Below are 21,197 nucleotides of genomic sequence, written 5' to 3'. Positions count from 1 at the left end.
TGTATATTTCTTGCCCAAATTATTGGCTTTAAGAAACAGACCAAACACCCATCTGGGGCATGGGTCAGCAAATCCTACCAAATGCAGGTTTACTGGATTTCATTTACATAGAGCCTATGGCTGCTTTACACCACAACTGTTTGCAACAAAGACCACATAACCCACAAAGCCTAAAATATTTACAGTCTGTATCTTTAAGAAATAAGCATGGTGACCCCTTATTTATTTAAGGTAAATAAAGCTTCCTATCTCAAAGAAGATTAACTGCATTTAGTAAAACAAGTAGAGTTGCTGCCCTGAGAAACTTCATTCTATACTTATGTCTGACTCTACCTGAAGCCCCAGTATGCCATGCCAATAATTCTAAAACAGAGGACTCAAAAACAGGTATAATATAATGAAAATTAACTTATAGCTCCCTCTCCATTGTGACACTTACCCTTTTTCATTATCTGCTGGAACTAGTCTATCTTCTGAAGCACCAATGGCCAAAATACATGCTTGAGGTGGGTTAATAATAGCCGAGAAGTTCTTAATTCCAAACATTCCTAAATTGGAGATCGTAAAAGTGCCACCCTAGGGGGAAAAAAATTAAAATTAAGATTATGTTAATTACTTGTCAACATAATTCAGAAAAAAAATGACACTTTGTGAAAAGACCTTAAGATAATCTTTTAAGAAAAGCCTCTGAACTACCATAAAAAAAAAAATACAGAAACATATGAAGTGACAGACATATTAATTAGCTTAATTGTGGTGATCATTTCATAATGTATGTACACATCAAAACATGAAGTTGTATACCTGAAATATATATCATTCCTATTTGCTAATTATAATATCACTAAAGCTGAAAGGAAAAAAATGGCCTGCATGAAATACTCTTTATTTAAAATATGCAATCATTACAATACAAACAAAAGTTGGTTTTGTGGCTTTTGTACATTGGTTGGAAAATATCTATTTTCAGCCTTTGATAGGTTTGTCAATTTTCTTTATTTTCAAGATCTTGTGTCAGTGAGAACACAAAGCAGAATAAAAAGGTGGAAATGCAACAAAAGCATAATGCCAATCTTAAAAATAACATAATTCTTAACATTTAGATAGTAAATAAATACTTTACCTGGAATTCATGTGGCTGTAGTTTACCCTCTCTTGCTTTGGTTGCTAAAGAAACAACATCATTAGCAATGGTTTCCAGTCCCTTTATATGTGCATTAAATACAATAGGTGTGATGAGTCCTGCAGGAGTACTGACTGCTACACTGATATCAACAACGTGATTTCTATTTAAAAAGAAAAAAGAAAAGGAAATCTCAATAACCATCAACATTGTTTATTAAGAGTATATGTGTCAGGTTAAGCAAGAATACTGACATTTACTTCAGTTTTTGCTACTGTTCAGCTCGAGGGGTACTGTTCCTGGTTTTTACATTCTGCTGTGCCCCTACCCTTGACTTAGATTAAAAAAAAAAAAAAGAATGATGTGTCAGTAGGTTGGTTTCACATGCACTCTAACTTTCCCATCTGCCTCAACCAACACATGGGTTTAGGTGCAGAAGGCGGCTCAGTATTAAATGAGAATTAAACAAAAAGAACTGAGATTTTGAGACAAAGTGGCTGGAGTTAAGTATGCAAGCAGAGCTTGAGCATATGAAAGAAGAACTAAAGGGAAAGGACTGCCTTGTGAGAGCAACAGGATGTAGGGTGGTGGTGCCCCAGAACATAAGATTCTCAATCTTTTCTACACCATGGGCCTCTTTGGTTTTGAGTCTCATCTCAAAATATACTTATGTATTTTTTACGATTTTATTTATTTACTTTTTAGAGAGAGGGGAAGGGAGGGAGAAGGAGAGGGAAAGAAATATCAATGTGTGGTTGCCTCTCACGTACCCCTTACTGGGGACCTGGCCTACAACCCAGGCATGTACCCTAGACTGGGAATCGAACTGGCAACCCTTTGGTTCTCAGGCCGGCATTCAACCCACTCAGCCACACCAGCCAGGGCTATATTTATATTTTTAACATAGAAAATGAAACAAATCACCAAAACAAAACAAAAAAAGCTAAAAACAGCTATATTGAAATTTAGTTATCTATTCAAAAAACAAAACGTGCCTTGGCTGGGTGGCTCAGCCGGCTGGAGCACTGTCCTATACACCAAATGATTATGGGTTCCATCCCTGGTCAGGGTGCGAATGGGAAGCAACTGATCGATATTAGTCTTTCACAGTGATGTTTCCCTCTCTCTGTGTCTCTCTCCCTTCCTCTCTCTCTAAAATCAACAGCAATATATCCTTGATTGAGGATTTAAAATAAAAAGTGCTATGTGTGCTACTGTATTAACTCATTAACAAGATCTTGCAGCAGGTCTAATAATGGCTATAGTTTTAAAATTGTGATATGCAAAACAATATTTTAAGACATCTGCAGCAACTACAATGTGACATGAAAATAACTGATTTTTACTGGTCACTAGCATAAGCTCTATTAATAACACTTTGGTTTGTTTTCTACATTTTTAACAGGAGAAAATACTAAAATTCAGTTACAGGTTAGTGGAAAAGAATGATTCTTTCCCTCATCCAAGTTCCCTAACTCCTGAATTGTATCCGCAGTATCCTTGGGCATCTGTTTAAGGACCCCTGATAAAGTGTTCTACAATCGAGAAAAAGTTACACTTCACATGGAGGAAAACTCCAGCTCTTTCTAGGCACAAACTTTAGGAGAATATGGGTACCAAAGCCCTCAATGTGCCCAAGCTGGCCAGACACAGCAGATTTTACCATCTGCAAACAAATGGACCAGCTCTAATAAAGTTTCTGACCTTTAGCAGCTACCACAGCTGGGCTCTAGCCAAGATATCACACAGCAAATTGGTAAGAATTCACAAATGATATGGAGAAATTGCCCTGCAAACTGAATACTTTGATCTAGATAGTGTTTCTTTCAGATATTATTAAAAGGTTAAATATAAATTTACTCTATGACTCAACAAATCTACTCTAAGGAATCTACCAAAAATAAATGAAAACATGTCAACACAAATTATATGCAAGCGTTCATAACAGCCCTCTAAAAGATATGTCTATGTTCTGATCCTGGAATCTATCGATGTGATCTATTTAGTAAAAGGTCTTGGCAGGTGTAATTAGGATCCTGAGATCATATCATCCCAGACTATCTGGGTGGGCCCTAAATCCAATGCCAAGTATCCTTGTAAGAGACGGAAGAAAAGACACAAACACAGAGAAGACCATGTGAAGATGCAGCTAGAGGTAAGAGTTACGCAGTCACAAACAAGGAATGCCTGCAGCCACAAGAACTGGCAAAAGCCACAACAGATTCTCCCCTGGAGCCTGTGGAGGGAACACAGACCTGCCAACTTCTTGATTTCGGACTTCTGGCCTTTAGAACTCAGAGACTAAAATTTTTTTAAGACACCAATTTTGTGTGATTTGTAATGGCAGCCCCAGGAAACTAATATAATATGTAAGGAGTGGTAAGACCCTTAGATGTTCTCCAAGAGGGGTGTAACCAAGGAAAAAGTTAGAATCAGTAGATTACCCGATATGTTTGAGAAAACTGAAAGATAGTTTAGAGTTCTCGTGAAGAGTTTCAGGAAGAATTAATGATGAATACACAGAAAACTAGCTCTCTCTTAGGCAATCACTAGAAGCAGTTCAGTTGTACTCATGGCATACTCCATGTCTTGGTCATGAACAATATACTCACAGGCATAAAAATATTAACACTGGGTACTGATCCAAAATTTGTGTTATAATCAACTTCACAGATGATGGGTGTGTGTGTGTTTAGGGAGGCTACAATAAAGCTAAATCTTAATCTTCTTTAATAGGAAGTCATTCAATAAAGTAAAAAGAATGAAAAAGCCCATAAAAGGCAACAGAAAAGTTATTTAGAAATATGAAGAAATAATACTTTAAAAGTTGTGTTTGCCTCTTGGGAGTGGACTTCAGATTAAAGGCTGAGTAGGTCACTGCAAGCCATGCAGCAGTATTTTAACATATATACTATTATTTTACCATATTTTTCGGACTATAAGACGCACTGGACCATAAGGTACATCTAGACTTTAGAGGAGGAAAATAGGAAAAAACCCATGCTCCACCACCATGCCCCCCACCCCCACACAGCCAGGTAAGCTACATTCAGACCATAAGACACACCCCCATTTTCCTCCCAAACCTGGGGTGGGGGGGTGCATCTTATAGTCTGAAAAATACGGTAATAAAATTTAAATGAATAACAATAATATAAAAAAGCCTAGGCTTAGAAATCAGAATCCTGGTCCCAATCACAGTTCTGCTATTTACTAACATATTAACTGAGGGAAAGTCATTCAACTCACAGCCTCAGTTTCTTCATCTAAAAATGGGAGTGAAACCCCTAACTCATTAAGTGGCCATGAGGAATAAATGAGACAACATGTGAAAGACACTGAGCACCATGCTAGTCACATGCCACTATATTAATAAATACTGTGTTCTGGTTAATTTTCAAATTTGCTCCCCCTCTAAAGTTCAGAACTAATCGATGAACAAAAATCGTATCATCCGTGCTTTGTAAGTCATTATCAACTTAATTGTATGTATTCATACATTTATCTCCCATTCCTGAACTCATACAAAGAATTTGTAGTCTTTACTACGTTAATTCAGCAATGGCTCATAAATAGTTTTATGTTGTTTTCAAATTTTTTTGTCTATGGAAGTCATCTCCACCTCTGTATTCCATTTCTCCGTAACCCCCATATTCCTGGCTATACATTACATAACACAAGAAAACTGCTGATGGATATACACCTTCCCCAGCAGTGTTATACTTACTGTCTTATAACTGTGTCCAGCCAAGAAGAATTTGCTTCAGGAACTTTTAAACATGCCAAAGCTGAAGCTTTTATGAGGAAATCATTGACAGAAATTTTGCTTTTTCCTTGTAACATCTGCAAGGACAAGAAACCATGTAGTTTCTTAAATTCTCTTCCCAAATCTTGAGAAAGGGGGTGAGGGGAGGAGATAAACAAACGTCCTGATGTGAAAAGGATAAAATGATACCAGAAGTTGGTTCTTTTGTCTTTTTTAGTGTAGGCGTTTATAGCTATAAGTTTCCTGTTAAACAGTGCTTTAGCTGCAGCACATGAGCTTGAGCTACGGTATGCTATGTCTTCACTTTCATTTATCTCAAAACCCAAAGCTGGTTCTTTGAAAACAATAAATATTTAGCTAGATTGACAAAGAAAAAGATTCAACTTCCTCAAACCAGAAATGAAGTAGACATTAGTACCTAATGTACAGAAATAAAAGGGATTATAGGTGATACTACGAACCATATGCCAACAAATTAGAATAACATTGATGAAATGTACAAATTCTTGGAAAAATATGAACTACCAAAACAAAATTAAAAAGGAACAGGAGCGCTGAATAGATCTATAATTACTAAAGGAAGTGAACTGGTCATTTAAAAACTACTCACATAGAAAAACCTAGACCTAGGTGGCTTCGTTGGTGAATTATTCCAAACATTTAAAGAATTAATACCAATTCTCTACAAACTTTTCAAAGAAAAGATACAGAAGAGGAGGGAACCATTTCTCATTCATTCCATGAGGCCAGTATTAGCCAGTAACCAAAACCAGACCAAGATATCACAATAAAAAAAGAACAAAACAAAAACAAAAACACCTATAGGTCAGTATCCCTTTTGAAAATAGATATGGAAATCCTCAAAAAAATATTCTAGCAAACCGAATCCATCAATATATGAAAAGAATTATTCACTACGACAAAACTGGATCAGGAAAGCAAGGTTGCTTTAACATCTAAAAGTCAAGTGACGTAATAATGTCCTAATAGGATTTAGGACAAAACTATTCAATAGACACAGAAAAGCTTTTGACAAAATTCAACACCCCTTCCTAATGAAAACATTCAACAAACCAGAAGCAGAAGGCAACTTCCTGATGATAAAACAGATCTACAACAACTCCACAGTCATCATACTTCAGTGGTGAAGGACTTATTTCCCCCTAAGATCAAGAACAAGACAGGTCGTCCACTATCGCCACTTCTGCTCAACACTGTACCTGATGTGCAAGCCAGAGAAGTCAGGCAGTAAAAGGAAACAAAAGGCATCCACTTTGGAAAGGAAAAAGCAAAACCAACTCTATTTGCAGATGACATGATTTTGTATATAGAAAATCCTAAGGAACACCATAAAAAACAAGGTTGCGGGATACAATACACAAAAGTCAACTGCATTTCTAAACAACAGCAACAAACAATGTGGAAATAAAATTTACAACAGCATTAAAAAGAGAAAAACCTACAGATAAATTTAACAAAAGTGTAAAAACTTGACTCTAAGACTATAAAAATTGTTGAAATTAAAGAACTATAAATAAACGGAAAGACATCCCATGCTCTTAGGGCGGGAATACTTAATATTGCTAAGATGGCAATACTGCTCAAATTGATCTCAAGATCCCCGGCCCTATAGGAAACATCCAAAATAGCCAAATCTATAAGACAGAAGGTAGATTAGTGGTTGTTCAGGGATGGGGAGGATGGGAGTATTGGGTCAGAGGTTATAACTAACAGGTGTATGGTTTCATTTAGGGATGATGAAAATGTTCTAAAATTTATTGTGGTGATTGGGTTTACAACTCTGAATATATTAAAACCCACTGAATTGTAACCTTTAAATGGGTGAATGGTTGCTATTTAGTTATATCCAAATAAACAATTTAAAAGAATTGAATAAAACTGTACATTGCACATGAATTTTTCATGTCTAATTCCAAAAAAATATAAAATAGCTTTATTATTTTGACAATGAAGTATGCCACCATCTGTAACCCCTGAGGCCAGTTGTGTTTCTGTTTCACTGTTTCATTCATCCATTCATGCACCTAAATTTGAGTCTACTCTGCTGAGCATATAACACTGAGGCCCTGGACATCAGGCAGTGAAAAATAATGGATAAAAATTCTACTCTCAGGGAGCTCACATTTTAAAGGGGTGTCTATAAGAGAAACATACAGTATGTTAAGACAAGAGTTAAGAACTAAGGAGAAAAATAAAGCTGGGAAAAAGAACTAAAGAGAGAACTCATTCACCTCAGTCCTCTTAATTTTCGAATAAGGTAACCAGAGGAAACCAGAGGTGATACTGAATCAAATCCTTATGGAGGTACAGGAGAAAGCCAAGTGGATACTAAAGAATATTCCATGCAGAGGGAACAGCATATGCTAAAGACCTCAAGTAGGAGTATACAGGTAGAGTGTTGAGGAATAGCAAGACAACCATTGTGTCTGCGGCAGAGCTGACAAATAGGAGAGTAGTAAGAAAGGAAGTCAGAGAAGTTATAAATAGCCTGTGTAAGGCCTGTGTGCCACTCTAATGAGTTTGGCTTATACTTTGCATCTCCTTGATTATGTCTTATATTCCTCTCTCCTATGTCATTCTTTTTTTTAAATATATTTTATTGATTATGTTGTTAGTTATCCCATTTCCCCCCCTTCACTTCCCTCCGCCCTGCACACCCCCTCCCAACCACATTCCCCCCGTTTATTTCATGTCCATGGGTCAGTCATACATGTAAGTTCTTTGGGTTCTACATTTCCTATACTATTCTTACCCTCCCCGTCTATTTTCTACCTACCATTTATGCTACTTATTCTCTGTACCTTTTACCCCTCTCCTCCCCTCCCACTCCCCTGTTGATACCCTCCATGTGACCTCCATTTCTGTGATTCTGTTCCTGTTCTAGTTGTTCATTTAGTTTGCTTTTTAGGTGTGGTTGTTAATAACTGTGAGTTTGCTGGCATTTTACTGTTCATATTTTTGATCATCTTTTTCTTAGATAAATCCCTTTAACATTTCATATAATAAGGGCTTGGTGATGATGAACTCCTTTAATTTGACCTTATCTGAAAAGCACTTTATCTTCCCTTCCATTCTAAATGATAGCTTTGCTGGATAGAGCAATCTTGGATGTAGGTCCTTGCCTTTCCATGACTTCAAATACTTCTTTCCAGCCCCTTCTTGTCTGTAAGGTCTCTTCTGAGAAATCAGCTGACAGTCCTTTGTAGGTAACTGTGTCCTTTTCTCTTGATATTTCTAAGATTCTCTCCTTATCTTCAATCTTGAGTTGTGTAATTATGATGTGCCTTGGTGTGTGCTTCCTTGGGTCCAACTTCTTTGGGATTCTCTGAGCTTCCTGGACTTCTTGGAAGTCTATTTCCTTTGCCAGATTGGGGAAGTTCTCCTTCATTATGTTTTCAAATAAGATTTCAATTTCTTGCTCTTCCTCTTCTCCTTCTGGTACCCCTATAATTCAGATGTTGGAACGTTTAAAGATGTCCTGGAGGTTCCTAAACCTCTCCTCATTTTTTTGAAGTCTTGTTTCTTCATTCTGTTCTGGTTGAATATTTCTTTCTTTCTTCTGGTCCACACCGTTGATCTGAGTCCCAGTTTCCTTCCCATCACTATTGGTTCCCTGTACATTTTCCTTTATTTCACTTAGCATAGCCTTCATTTTTTTATCTAATTTGCGAGCATGTTCAACCAATTCTGTGAGCATCCTGATTACCAGTGTTTTGAACTGTGCATCTGATAGGTTGGCTATCTCTTCATATCTTAAGTTGTATTTTTTCTGGACCTTTGATCTGTTCTTTCATTTGGGCCTCTTTTTTTTGGTCTCAGTGCCTGTTACATAGTAAGGGGCAGAGCCTTAGGTGTTCACCAGGGTGGGGCAGAGGTCCCACCCTGTATGTGGGGGAGGGCCTGAGGGGGAACAATGCCGCTTGCCCCACTCTCTGCCGGTTTTCAGTCACTTCCACCCCTATCCACAAGCAAAGTGGGCCCTTCTGGTGCTGATTCCCATGTGCGTGGGTTTGTATACATTCTAGGCCCCTGTGGGTCTCTCCAACGAACTCTCCTATGAGGCTGGGAATTTCTCCCCCTGCTGCCTTAACCCCCACGGGTGTTTTCAATCAGAGGTTTGAGGCTTTATTTCCCCGTGCTGGAGCCCTGGGGTTGCGCAATCTGTTTTGCTCCCACTTTGTTCCTCCAGGTTTATCTGTGCAGGAATATGGGACCACAGGTCTGCCAGTCATTGTCTTGTCGCCAGTCCTCTCTGCCCAGATTCCTGTCTCCACCCCTCCTACCATCTGGATGAATGTGTCTGCTTTAACTCCTTGGTTGTCAGACTTCCACACAGTTTGATTTTCTGTCAGTTCTGGTTGTTTTTTGTTTTTAAATTGTTGTTGTCCTTCTTTAGGTTGTGCGAGGAGACACAGTGTGTCTACCTACGCCTCCATCTTGGCCAGAAGTCACTCTCTCCTACTCCATTCTTAATACAGACCTCCAATCCAGATCATTATCACCACTACATCATGATTATATGACAAGCAAAAACAGTCTCTATCATTAAGGTATGCCAGTACATATTTATGAGACTAATTTTTGTTAAAATATTGGTTATCATGTCACTTTTTTTAAATTTTGAGAGTATGTTATTAAAGCTGGTGACAATGAAACAAGGAAGGGCTTAGGAGAGAAGAAACAATGGGAGAGCTCCCAGGTGGGGCTGCTTTTGGCTTACTGAAAAGTCAGTGAAAAGGGGGCCTTGGAGACAGCTTCAGGAAGTTAGCTTGGGACGAGCTGCCACTGCCTACTCCTCCTTTGGTTGCCAAGTCTCTTGGGGACCCTTAGAGTTTAAAAGAGAACAGTAAAGATGTACCCCACAGAGGGAAGAAAGGCGTGGGCATGCTTCCAAGCAGGAAAATGTGCCCATGTCACTTTTATTTAGTGGTTAATTCATCAAGTCCAAATTCTTCTGCGTATAACTCAAGGTGTTCCCTAAACCAACAACTGTATCCACTCTAGAAAAGGTAACCTATATCCACATATACTAAAGTTATTTCCTTTTTAAAAGGCACTTTGTCTTTATGATACTCCATCATAAGAATGAACTTCCTTCAACTTTTTTGCCAATCCAAATGCTTCCTACTCACAATTCAACCAAGTTTTTCCTACACCATACTAAATTCCCCAACTACTTTCACTGGTCTCCCCATTCTCTGAACTCCTATAACACTTAACTATATGATATAATCTAGCAGATGAGGGGCATTACCCCAAAGAGACTGATCTACAAAAGAATACTTTTACTTTAATAAAAAATTACCTCTTTTTTTCCACATGCATTATCTCCTTAATTATATTATAACTCATGGAGAAAGACTATGCCTTAGGCTATGTTCCCAAAAATGCCTTATACTAATCACTATGTAAGTGCTTTGTGCTTGAATATAAACACAGAGTAAACATACTGTTTCTTACGTATCAAAAAACTCAAGTCGTCTTATAGAATCACAGTGACTGCTACATTAAAATGGATCCATGCCAAAGTCAACTTTAAATGATAGGCTTTAATTAAGGGTTAGAAAAATGAAAATTCTCCAGGATAGTCTTTCCAAGTTAAAATTAAGATGATACTCATCTTCCATCATCAATTGGCATACTGTTACAAAAAATATGGGCAAAAATGGCTATGTTTAGCGGGGAAAAACAAGATTTTTAGAATTGATAGTTGGAATTTCCAGACCTTTTACCTTATTAAGTTCTGTCCGTACCAACAAAACTTCTCCCATGTTGACATCAATAGAAAGGTAATAGTGAGGTATGGTTTGCTTAGATTGCATTAATCGCTGTGCAATAACCTGAAATCAAAGAGATTGAAAAGTCGATTATCTTGAGTTGAGCCAACACTTTACCTAATTCAGGGTTCTGTTTGCCCCTTTACTCTGCTCCCTAGTAATGCTTACCTCAAAAGCATAATTAGATTTGGAAGACGGAGGGCTATACCATACTTAGTCCCTTCTAACAGTATTTAATAGTGACATACTGTTTGTTTATCCCAACTATTTAATTGGCCAAACATCTCTTAAACTAATCATCTAAGATTCTACACTAAAAAAATAAACTCTTAGTGTTTTAAACTATGGATGCAATAAATATGCCCCCAACAGCATAAGTTCCAGATTATGATAATACTCTTACTCGACGAATGTTGCTGATAGGGATGTCTGTGAAGACACCTGTAGGAACTGCTGCCACTCCTGGAGCCGGGGGAGGCACAGCGGCTGCTGGAGCCTATGGGAAGGTAAAAAATACTCTTAGTAACTGGGGCTCAACCTTAGCATAAGCAATTGGGAACAACTACTTATAACTCTTATACAGATGACAGAATAAAAATTAAAAGGCTTACAGAAAAATCTCTATTTCTATCCCAAGAGATCAAAAAGGACTTAGATTGGGATGTGCTTATTCAAGAGTTTTGTTTTTAATTTTTATACTTAGAATTTTGTAGTCATGCTTTAAATGTCATTGTTCTTTAAGCTAGAGTATGTTTAATGATTAGTTTATGCCAAAATAATCTTAGTTTTGCAAAATTATCTTCAAAAAAAGGAATCAAAGCACTGTTAAATTGGAAAGGATTAAGAGAGAAATTTAAACAAGGTAATTCATTTTCTTGAACAGTGTTAAGAAAAATAACAAATCTTTTATTTTAAAGCAAACACCTAAGTAACTAAAACATTTTCCTTACTTTTAGTTGTCTTAACACCTTAACCAATCAAACAGAAGTTGGCTATGTGAATTTAATCCTCGTGGGAATAATTATCCACATTAACTCTAATTAAACAACTTGCAAGCATGCTTTTAAAAATAGGGCCTTGCCCTGACCAGTGTGACTTAGTTGATTGGGCATCATACTGCAAAGCAAAAGGTCACTGTTTCGCTTCCAGTCCAGGAACATGCCTGGGTTACGGGTGTAGTCCCAGGTTGGGGCACATACATTAGAAGCAACCAATCAATGTTTCCCTTACATATAGATGTTTCTCTCCTTCTTTTTCTCCCTCCCTTCCCCTCTCTAAAAATAAGTAATATTTAAAAAAAGATTTTATTTATTTATTTTTATAGGGAAAGGGAAGAAGAGAGGAAGAGATGCATCAATGGATGGTTGCCTCTCATGTACCCCCTAATGGGTACCTGGCTGTCAACCCAGGTATGTGCCCTAGCATGGGAATTGAACCAATGACCCTTTGGTTCGCAGGCCAGTGCTCAATCCACTGAGCTACATCATCCAGGGAAAAAAATAAATAAATTTTTTTAAAAAAATTAAAAAAGAGGGAGTAATGCTTATTTAAACACACAAATAAATAAGTAAGTAAATAAATAAATAAATAATAGGGCCTGGCCATGGCAAGGTGACTCAGTTGGTTGGAGCGTTACCCTGTACACCAAAAGGTTGCGGGTTCAGTCCTTAGTTGGGGCACATACAAGAGGCAACCTATCAATGTTTCTCTCTCATATGGATGTTTCTCTCTCTCTCTCTCTCAAATCAGTAATAAAATAAATACATAAATAAATAACAGGGCCTGAATGAAAAGAAAAAGATTAGAAAAAATTTAGTATCACTATTCAAAAAACCCCAATTTGGAAAGCATGTCAATGTAGTGTATCATCTTTGCTTTTATAGAGGAATGTAATATTCATATCCACATACTGTAGCCAGGGACATTAGACAAAAGAAAACACAGTTCTGGTTAAGCTATTTCATTCATAAATACTGTGTGAAAGGGTCTAACAGGCTGAACAAACCACTTTGCAGGGGACCAAGTGGGAAATAAAAAAGCCAATGTAACTCACAGGAGCAGCTTTAGTAGGCACAAAAGAGTCGATGTCCTTCTTGATGATTCTGCCTTCTGGTCCAGTCCCTGGAAGAGATACGTAAATAACAATCAAATAGATGATAGCCTACTGCTGGTTCCTCAAGGAGGCCAACACTATGATCCTGAAGTGCAAGCTCATAAGATTCTCTTCCAATTCTCTTCCAAAGATTCTCGGAAGGGATCATGGCCTTAATCCTGCCCCTTAAAGTTCTCCCTAAAAATACCAGCTTTTGTCAATTATTAATTTTATTCAGAGTGTTCTTCCTCGATCTGTGGTGGTTCTTTGGTGTTTAACTATAGCAAGTATTCCTCTTTTAAAGTTTTATCTAATTAGTTGTACTTTATTTTTCCATCTTATTTACTTTTAAATTGGGAAATACCAGCATAAAGATAATGCTGAGTACAATTTATACCTCCAAAAGGAAATCTAGCTGCCTCCTCTTGGTTACTTCAAAAAAGCCTTTTTGAACCCTGAACTAGATCTCATTTGGGTTCTAGATTCATTTGCTCATAAAGAATTCCCTTTGTACAGTGTCAACAGTTATGGAAACGACTGTTTTAGATAAATCAGGCAAGTCAATTTTTTCACCCCAGAACAGTGTAAATAACTCTCAGTCATAATGATCTCATTTTTAGGACCATTCATTCCTTACGTGGTGTCCATTTTTCACAGCTTTCTCATAGTATTGAGTTGGCCAAAAAGTCCATTTAGTTTTTTCCATAAAATAAAAGTCACATTTCTCATTTTCACCAATAACTTTATTGATTTGGATATTTTGTATATGTTGGCCATCTCCCACATGGATTGACTGTTCTCAATTAATGTCTCAATTTGACAGCTATCAAGTTTAAATGATCTTCCTGACACCTTGGAGCATCATCCAGAGAGAAATTTCCGGCATGAAACTTCACAAACCAGTTTTGACACATTCGATCAGTCACAGCACCTTTTCCATACACTGCACAAAACTTTTTTCCATTTCAGTTGCATTTTTACCTTTCTTGAAATAATATAGCACAATATGCCAAAAATGTTACATATTTTCTTTCATCTTCAATACTAAAATGGCTACACAAAAATTCACCAATTTTGATTAATTAAAAAAAATGCATGCTGATCTGACAGCTGTCACAATACAATCTAACAAAATTGTTCTGAATGAAGTTCAAGACAACTAAGAACTACTAGAGCCATCTTATGGAAAAATCCAAACTTTTGGCCAACCCAATAGCTGAGGCTGTAAACTGGTCTGTGTTAAGAGTCTCTGAAGGAAACAAGTATGTCACACTCAAGGAAAGATCTCCAAAGTTCTCTTAATAGGTTTAATTTTATTTTCAATTTCCTGCCTTTTGCCATCTATATAATCTCTTAGGTTTAACTTCAGACCCAAGTAGATAATCTTGAACCTTAATTCTAAGAAGATTCAGAATTTAGTTATTAAAATACCTTTTATACAGGCCCACTTCTGGAAAAAATTCGGTCAAATTGATTCATCTTCCCCCAAGGCAGACATTTAAAAAGATTCTCTTTGTTTGCAGTTCATCCCAACTCCTTTCCCTCACTGTGAGAACTGAGTTGGCTAAGATTGTTTATTCTTACCAGGAGCTCTAGAACAGAGGTAGCAGTATCCCTATTAGATTCCCCTCCTTTATAAAAGACAGAAACCATAACCTCCCCTTAAAAACAAAGCTGATCTGGACACCACAAGCCCTCAAAAGGAGGAAAGTGGCAGTACTGCTTTGCCTTATGCTAACCTTCAGCCACCTGCAAGAATTTCCTATTAGGAGTTAGTTGAGATCTTTTCAATTCTTTTGCCTATTTCTCTAAGAAGGAACAAGCCATCGTAAAGCAATATGATAAAGGGAAGAATACTAACTAGGATAAAAAATGTAGGGTTGTTGTCAAACACAAACTAAACATAACTATAGTCACTTAACCTCATCTGGTCTTCTGTCCCATCTATAGAAAAGAAATGATAATACCAGCTCCTGCTCACAGGGATGTTGTGAGGATAAAATGGGATAGTGGTAAAACTGCCAGTTAAAAAAAACACTCACAAGGATGTGAAGTACAGCATAGGGAGCACAGTCAATAATACTGTAATAACTCTGTATGACGTCCCATAGGTATGAGACCTATCAGGGTGAACACTTCATAAGGTATATAAATGTCTAGTCACTACTGGTGAACACCTAAAACTAGTATAACATTGTATGTCAACTGCAAAATTGAAAAACGGGATAATGATGTGAAAGTGCTTTGAAAAAGAAAATACAGTATGGGTAACTCTGAGACAAATCAAACTCTGAACATCAGGATTTAAGATTTGAAAGTTTCTCCCCAAATGATTACATTTTGGTTAAATTTGCTGAGTAATCTGTCCCTCTGGGGAGGGGAAGGGGACTGGAGATTAAGCCGAATAACCAATGGCCAATGATTTCATCAACCATGTCTTCTTACTGAAACCCTTATAAAAATAAAAACTCTTGAAGAAGGAGATTTGGAGAGTTCCCAGGTTGGTAAATACATCACTGTGCTGGGAGGGTGGTATCCCCAGAGAGGGTATGGAAGCTCTGCACCCCACCCAACCTACAACCCCATACCTTGTCCTATGCATGTCTTCTACTTGTTCCTGAGTTGCATCCTTTACAAACAACTGGTAATAGTAAATAAAGAGCCTCCCTGAATTCTATGAATTGTTCTAGTAAATTGGTGAACCAGAGGTGGGTGGGGGGTTCTTAGGAACTTCTGATTTACAGCCAGTGGATGAAAAGTACGGGTGGTCCCCAGGACTTGTAACTGTCATCTGAAGTTGGAGCAGACTGATGGGAATGAACCCTTAAACCAGGGGTGTCCAATCCATGGCCCACGGGCTGCATGCAGCCCAGGATGGCTATGAATGTGGCCCAACACAAAATTGTAAATTTACTTAAAACATGATGAGATTTTTTTTGTGGTTATGTGTCACAATGTCATGTAAAATAAACGTACGTACGCTCTTGCTATTTGTATGCATGCGTGGCTTCAGTTTTATGGCGGTGTGCAGCTTCCAGTGTGTTATCCTACCAGGGGCACATAGTAGAATTGACACCATCAGACGTTACATGTGCTCATGGTGACTTAGCGGGACAGTGATCATCAATAATATTTCAACCTACTATTGCAACGTTAGGTGTTTAATGTTATTTACGAGTCAGGTAAGCATTCTTACTTGATTATTAAAGGTACTTCCACACCTTGGCAGTGCCTCACACGTCACCTGCCAGGCTTTATCATTGGCCCTCTGCCTTGCCCTGCATCAGCAGCCAAGAGGGCCACTGGAAGGGCCCAAAACTTGCTTTCTATTTCCCTGTCAATTAATTTTCATAATAAAAATAAAGTCCCTTACATATTACTATTTTTTTAATCCCAGCATGTCTTCCATAATGTCTCAATAGAAAAAAGAACCCCAACCTGAACAGAGGAGGATATATGGGGGGCCCATAGACACATGAAAAAATGCTCAACAACACTAGCCGTCAGGGAGAACCAAGATGGCGGCGTAGGTAGACACACTGCGCCTCCTCGCACAACCAGAACTGACAGAGAATCGAACAGCAAGGGGGACCGACACCAAGGAAATAAAAAATAAACATTCATCTAGACCAGTAGGAGGGGCGGACATGGGCACTGGGGTGGAGAGGACTCGCGTGGCTGTGGCGGGACTGAGACTGGCGGAGTGTGGGACTAGCGGGGCAGGCAGTCAGAGCACTAGCAGACCCTGCGGCCACACATCCACGCAGATAAACCAAGAGGGCCGGACTCGGAGTGGCGGAGAGCGAGGCAGGCAGAGTGAGGGTAGCACACCGCAGCCCCACATTCGAACATAGATAAACCGAAGGAACTGCGGGGAGCAAAGCAGACTGTGCAACCCAGGGCTACAGCTCCGGGAAATAAAGCCTCAAACCTTTGACTGGGAACACCTGTGGGGGTTGGGGCGGTAGCAGGAGAGACTCCCAGCCTCATGGGAGAGGTTGTTGGAGAGACCCACAGGGGCCTAGGGTGTGCACGGGCCCACCCACTGGGGAACCAGCACCAGAGGGGCCCAGTTTGATTGTGGGTATCGGAGTGAAGGATTGGAATCCAGAGAGTGAGGCGGGCGCTGTTGCTCCCTCACGGCCCCTCCCCCACATACAGCGTCACAGCACAGGGACCAGCATTACCCCGCCCCAATGAACACTTAAGGCTCCGCCCCTTTAAGTAACAGATGCACCAAGACAAAAAAAAAAAAAAAATGACCCAAATGACAGAACACTTCAAAGCTCCAGAAAAAATACAACTAAGCGAGGAAGAGACAGCCAACCTATCGGATGCACAGTTCAAAACACTGGTTATCAAGACTCTCACAGAATTGGTTGAATTTGTTCGAAAACCAGATGAAAAAATGAAGCCTATGCTAAGAGAAACAAAGGAAAATGTACAGGGAACCAACAGTGATGTGAAGGAAACTAGGACTCAAATCAATGGTGTAGACCAGAAGGAAGAAAGGAACATCCAACCAGAAAAGAATGAAGAAACAAGAATTCGGAAAAATGAGGAGAGGCTTGGGAACCTCCAGGACATCTTGAAACGTTCCAACATCTGAATTATAGGGGTGCCAGGAGAAGAGGAAGAACAAAAACTTGAAAACTTATTTGAACAAATAATGAAGGAGAACTTCCCTAATCTGGCAAAGGAAACAGACTTCCAGGAAGTCCAGGAAGCTCAGAGAGTCCCAAAGAAGCTAGACCCAAGGAGGAACACACCAAGGCACATCATAATTACATTGCCCAAGATTAAACGCAAGGACCTATATCCAAGATTACTGTATCCAGCAAAGCTATCATTTAGAATGGAAGGGAAGATCAAGTGCTTCTCAGATAAGGTCAAGTTAAAGAAGTTCATCATCATCAAGCCCTTATTACATGAAATGTTAAAGGGAGTTACCTAAGAAAAAGAAGATCAAAAATAGGAACAGTAAAAATGACAGCAAACTCACAGTTATTAACAAGCACACCTAAAACAAAAACAAAAGCAAACTAAGCAAACAACTAGAACAGGAACAGAACCATAGAGATGGAGATCACATGGAGGGTTGTCAATAGGGGAGTAGGAGGGGGAGAGGGGGGAAAGGTACAGAGAATAAGTAGCATAAATGGTAGGTAGAAAATAGACAGGGGGAGGGTAAAAATAGTGTAGGAAATGTAGAAGCCAAAGAACTTGTAAGTATGACCCATGGACATGAACTATAGGGGGGAATGTGGGAGGGAGGGGGTGGGCAGGATGGAGTGGAGTTGAGGAGGGGGGGAATGGGACAACTGTAATAGCATAATCAATAAATATATTTTTTTATAAACCAAAAAAAAATTAAAACCACCAAGAGATACCAATTCACACCTTTCAGAATGGTCATCATTAACAAATCAACAAACAAGTAGTGCTGGCAAGGTTGTAGAGAAAAGGGAACCCTAGTGCACTGTTGGTGGGAATGCAGATTGGTGCAGCCACTGTGGAAAACAGCATGGAATTTCCTCAGAAAACTGAAGATGGAACTGCCTTTCCATCTAGCGATCCCACTTCTGGGACTGTACCCTAAGAATCCTGAAACACCAATTCAAAAGAACCTATGCACCCCAATGTTCATAGCAGCATTATTTATAATAGTCAAGTTCTGGAAACAGCCTAAGTACCCATCAGTAAATGAGTGGATCAAACTGTGGTACAGCCCTGGCTGCTGTGGCTCAGTGGATTGAGTGCCTGCCTGCAAACCAGAGGGTGGCTGGTTTGATTCCCAGTGGGGCACATGCCTGGGTTCCAGGCCAAGTCCCTGGTAGAGGGGAGTGTGAGAGGCAATCACACATTGATGTTTCTCTCCCTCTCCTCACCTCTCTCTCTATATATAAATAAGTAAATATCTTTTTTTTAAAAAAACTGTGGTACATTTACACAATGGAATACTACTCAGCAGAAAGAATTCCTACCCTTTGCAACAGTATGGATGGAACTGTCTTATTGCATTATGCTAAGTGCAATACGCCAAGTGGTGAAAGACAAATACCATATGATCTCACCTATAAGTGGAACCTAATCAACAAAAGAAACAAATGAACAAAATAAAACCAGAGATATGGAAATAAAGAACAAACTGACAGTGACCAGAAGGGAGGGGATTAACGGGGGGAAGAAGGGGAAGGGGCAAGCAAAGGAACATGAATAGAGGACTCGTAGACATGGACAATGGGGAGTATGGACTGTGGGATTGGGGGTACAGGGCAGGGGAGAGCAATGGGGGAAAGGCAGAACAACCGTAACTCAACAACAAAAAAGAAAAAATAACCCCCCAAAAGAAAAATTACAGATGAAGGAAGGCTGTTCAGTGAAAAGTGCGCAGGTGACTACTTTTTTGTTGAGGCAAATAGTAAGATGCTCTGCTTAATTTGTAGGGAATTTGTGCAAGTTTTCAAAAACTATAATTTTAAAAGGCATTAGATACAAAAACATGTTGCTAAATTCAATGTGAATGAAGGATCATGTCATGACAAAACAGTGGAACTGAAGAAACGTCTGTCTTCTCAAGAATTTTTTCAAAAAGTTACAACTCAGGCGGATTCCATTGTAAAAGCTAGTTATGTGGCAGCATATTTAATAGCAAAAATATCAAAACCATTTACTGGTGACGAGTTTATTAAGCAATGTATAGAAAGCATGGAAGATATAATGTGCACTGAAAAAAAGGGGGATATTTCTAAAATCAGTTTGTCTCACCAGACTATAGCCAGGTGAATTGAAGAAACTGGAAAATCTATCGAAAGAAGTTTGCAAAGTAAAGCTGCTAATTTTAAATTTTATGCTTTGGTGATGGATGATGGCAGTGATGCTACAGATACGGCTCAACTTGCCGTTTTTATTAGAGGTATTGATGACAAATATAATGTCACTGAAGAAATGGCTTCTTTTGTGCCATTAAAAGACACAACTAAATCAAGAGATTTGTACGAAGCAGTAAAAAAATACATTAAAGCTATTTTCTCTGGCCATTGTCAACATATCTGGTATAGTTACTGATGGTGCCCCAGTGATGGTAGGTAAAAGAGAGGGACTTTTAAAAGTAATAGAAGATGATGCAATTGCCAACCAAAACTCATGTTTGATGAAGTATCACTGCATAGTACACCAAGAAAATTTATGCACAAAAGCTTTAAAATGGATAATGTCATGCAAATCATCATCCAGTCTGAATTTCTAAGAGCCAAGGGATTGAATCATCAACAATTTCAGGAATTCCTTAAAAGTACTGATAATGACTATGATGACATCATTTACTTTTCAGAAGTAAGACAGCTAAGTCGAGGCCAAATGTTGAAAAGATTTTTCGTTAGTGACATGTTATCAAGTCATTTATGGTATCAAAAAACAAATTTGTGCCGAAACTTGACGATGAAAATTGGCTTACAGATTTAGCATTTTTGGTGCATTTAAATGCTCTTAAAATGAGTTAAGCATGCGTCTTCAAGGTGAAAACCAACTTATCAATACAATGTTCCAAACTATAACAGTGTTCCAAATGAAACTGAAATTACAGCAAGCTCAAATTAAGGCAAACGATACTATGCATTTGCCACATTGGCTAAATACAGACATTTGAACAGTGAAAAATAAGCATCCTAGCTTTTTGATCTGATACAAGAATTTGAAAACAGACTTCAAGATTTCCGGGAAAATAATCAGTATTTTGTTATATTTGCGACTCCACTTTCAGTCAACATAAATATGTTACCTGCCAGTTTTCAAATGGAATGCACAGAGCTGCAATCTGACATTGAACTTAAAGAAAAAATTGATCATGTCTCTTCACTGGATTTTTATAGGTCCTATCTTCCCAGAGACAACTACCTCTTGCTTCACAATCACACATTATTCATGTCATCACTATTTGGCAGCACCTACTTTTGCAAGCAACTATTTTCAAGAACAAAACACATTAAGAGTAAAATTACAACCAAAATACTGATGAGCACCTTGAGAACTCACTGAGAATTGCAACTACTCTCAGACCAGATACTGATGTACTAGTTTCTCAAATATCATGTCAAACATCCCACTAGTTTGATGTCGCCCTTTTTTCTTTTACTTTTATAATAAAAAAATATTTAAAAAATCAATGATGTTTTATTACTTAGATATGCACATTTTCTGTATTAGTGATCACAAACTTGGGACCTGCTTGACAATTTTAAAAGATTATCGAAAGGGCCGCTGCATAATTAGGGTTATTATGTGAGGACTTTTTTTTCTTATCTGTGGTGGCAGATATCACGAAAATTATACATGGACCTTTTTTTTGCTCACCCACTTTCATTACTGTTTGTGTATTTAATGTGTGGCCCAAGACAACTCTTCTTCCTGTGTGGCTCA

The 21,197-nt window shown here is 38.4% G+C and overlaps 2 protein-coding genes across 7 annotated transcripts in view; one reads left to right on the top strand and one right to left on the bottom strand.

Annotated features, from left to right (window-relative positions):
* DLAT (dihydrolipoamide S-acetyltransferase) overlaps positions 1-21,197 on the bottom strand; it is a 36,269-nt gene that overhangs the window by 1,559 nt on the left and 13,513 nt on the right. The window contains exons 8-13 of the mRNA XM_024570814.3: positions 12,741-12,808; positions 11,091-11,183; positions 10,643-10,750; positions 4,851-4,966; positions 1,124-1,286; positions 440-576 (exon numbers count right to left, since the gene is read on the bottom strand). Of these exons, the coding sequence (XP_024426582.2) occupies positions 440-576; positions 1,124-1,286; positions 4,851-4,966; positions 10,643-10,750; positions 11,091-11,183; positions 12,741-12,808 (685 nt within the window). The remainder of the gene's footprint in view (positions 1-439; positions 577-1,123; positions 1,287-4,850; positions 4,967-10,642; positions 10,751-11,090; positions 11,184-12,740; positions 12,809-21,197) is intronic.
* The window catches only part of PIH1D2 (PIH1 domain containing 2), a 40,859-nt gene that overhangs the window by 11,525 nt on the left and 8,137 nt on the right, over positions 1-21,197 (top strand). For 2 of the 6 annotated variants that reach the window (XM_045203979.3, XM_024570815.4), the window contains exon 7: positions 9,307-10,714. In XM_045203979.3, coding sequence (XP_045059914.1) covers positions 9,307-9,433 — 127 coding nt within the window. In that variant the 3' untranslated portion in view covers positions 9,434-10,714. Of the gene's footprint in view, positions 1-2,528; positions 6,816-9,306; positions 10,715-13,602; positions 16,104-21,197 lie in introns of those variants that run through there. The other 4 variants (XM_045203980.2, XM_053923965.1, XM_045203985.3 and 1 more) reach the window with 4 other exon arrangements.

The sequence above is a fragment of the Desmodus rotundus genome, chromosome 5, assembly GCF_022682495.2.
Source record: "Desmodus rotundus isolate HL8 chromosome 5, HLdesRot8A.1, whole genome shotgun sequence".
NCBI classification, from domain to species: Eukaryota; Metazoa; Chordata; class Mammalia; order Chiroptera; family Phyllostomidae; genus Desmodus; species Desmodus rotundus.
Note: the sequence above shows the minus strand (reverse complement) of the source record. Positions and strands in the feature narration are given on the sequence as shown.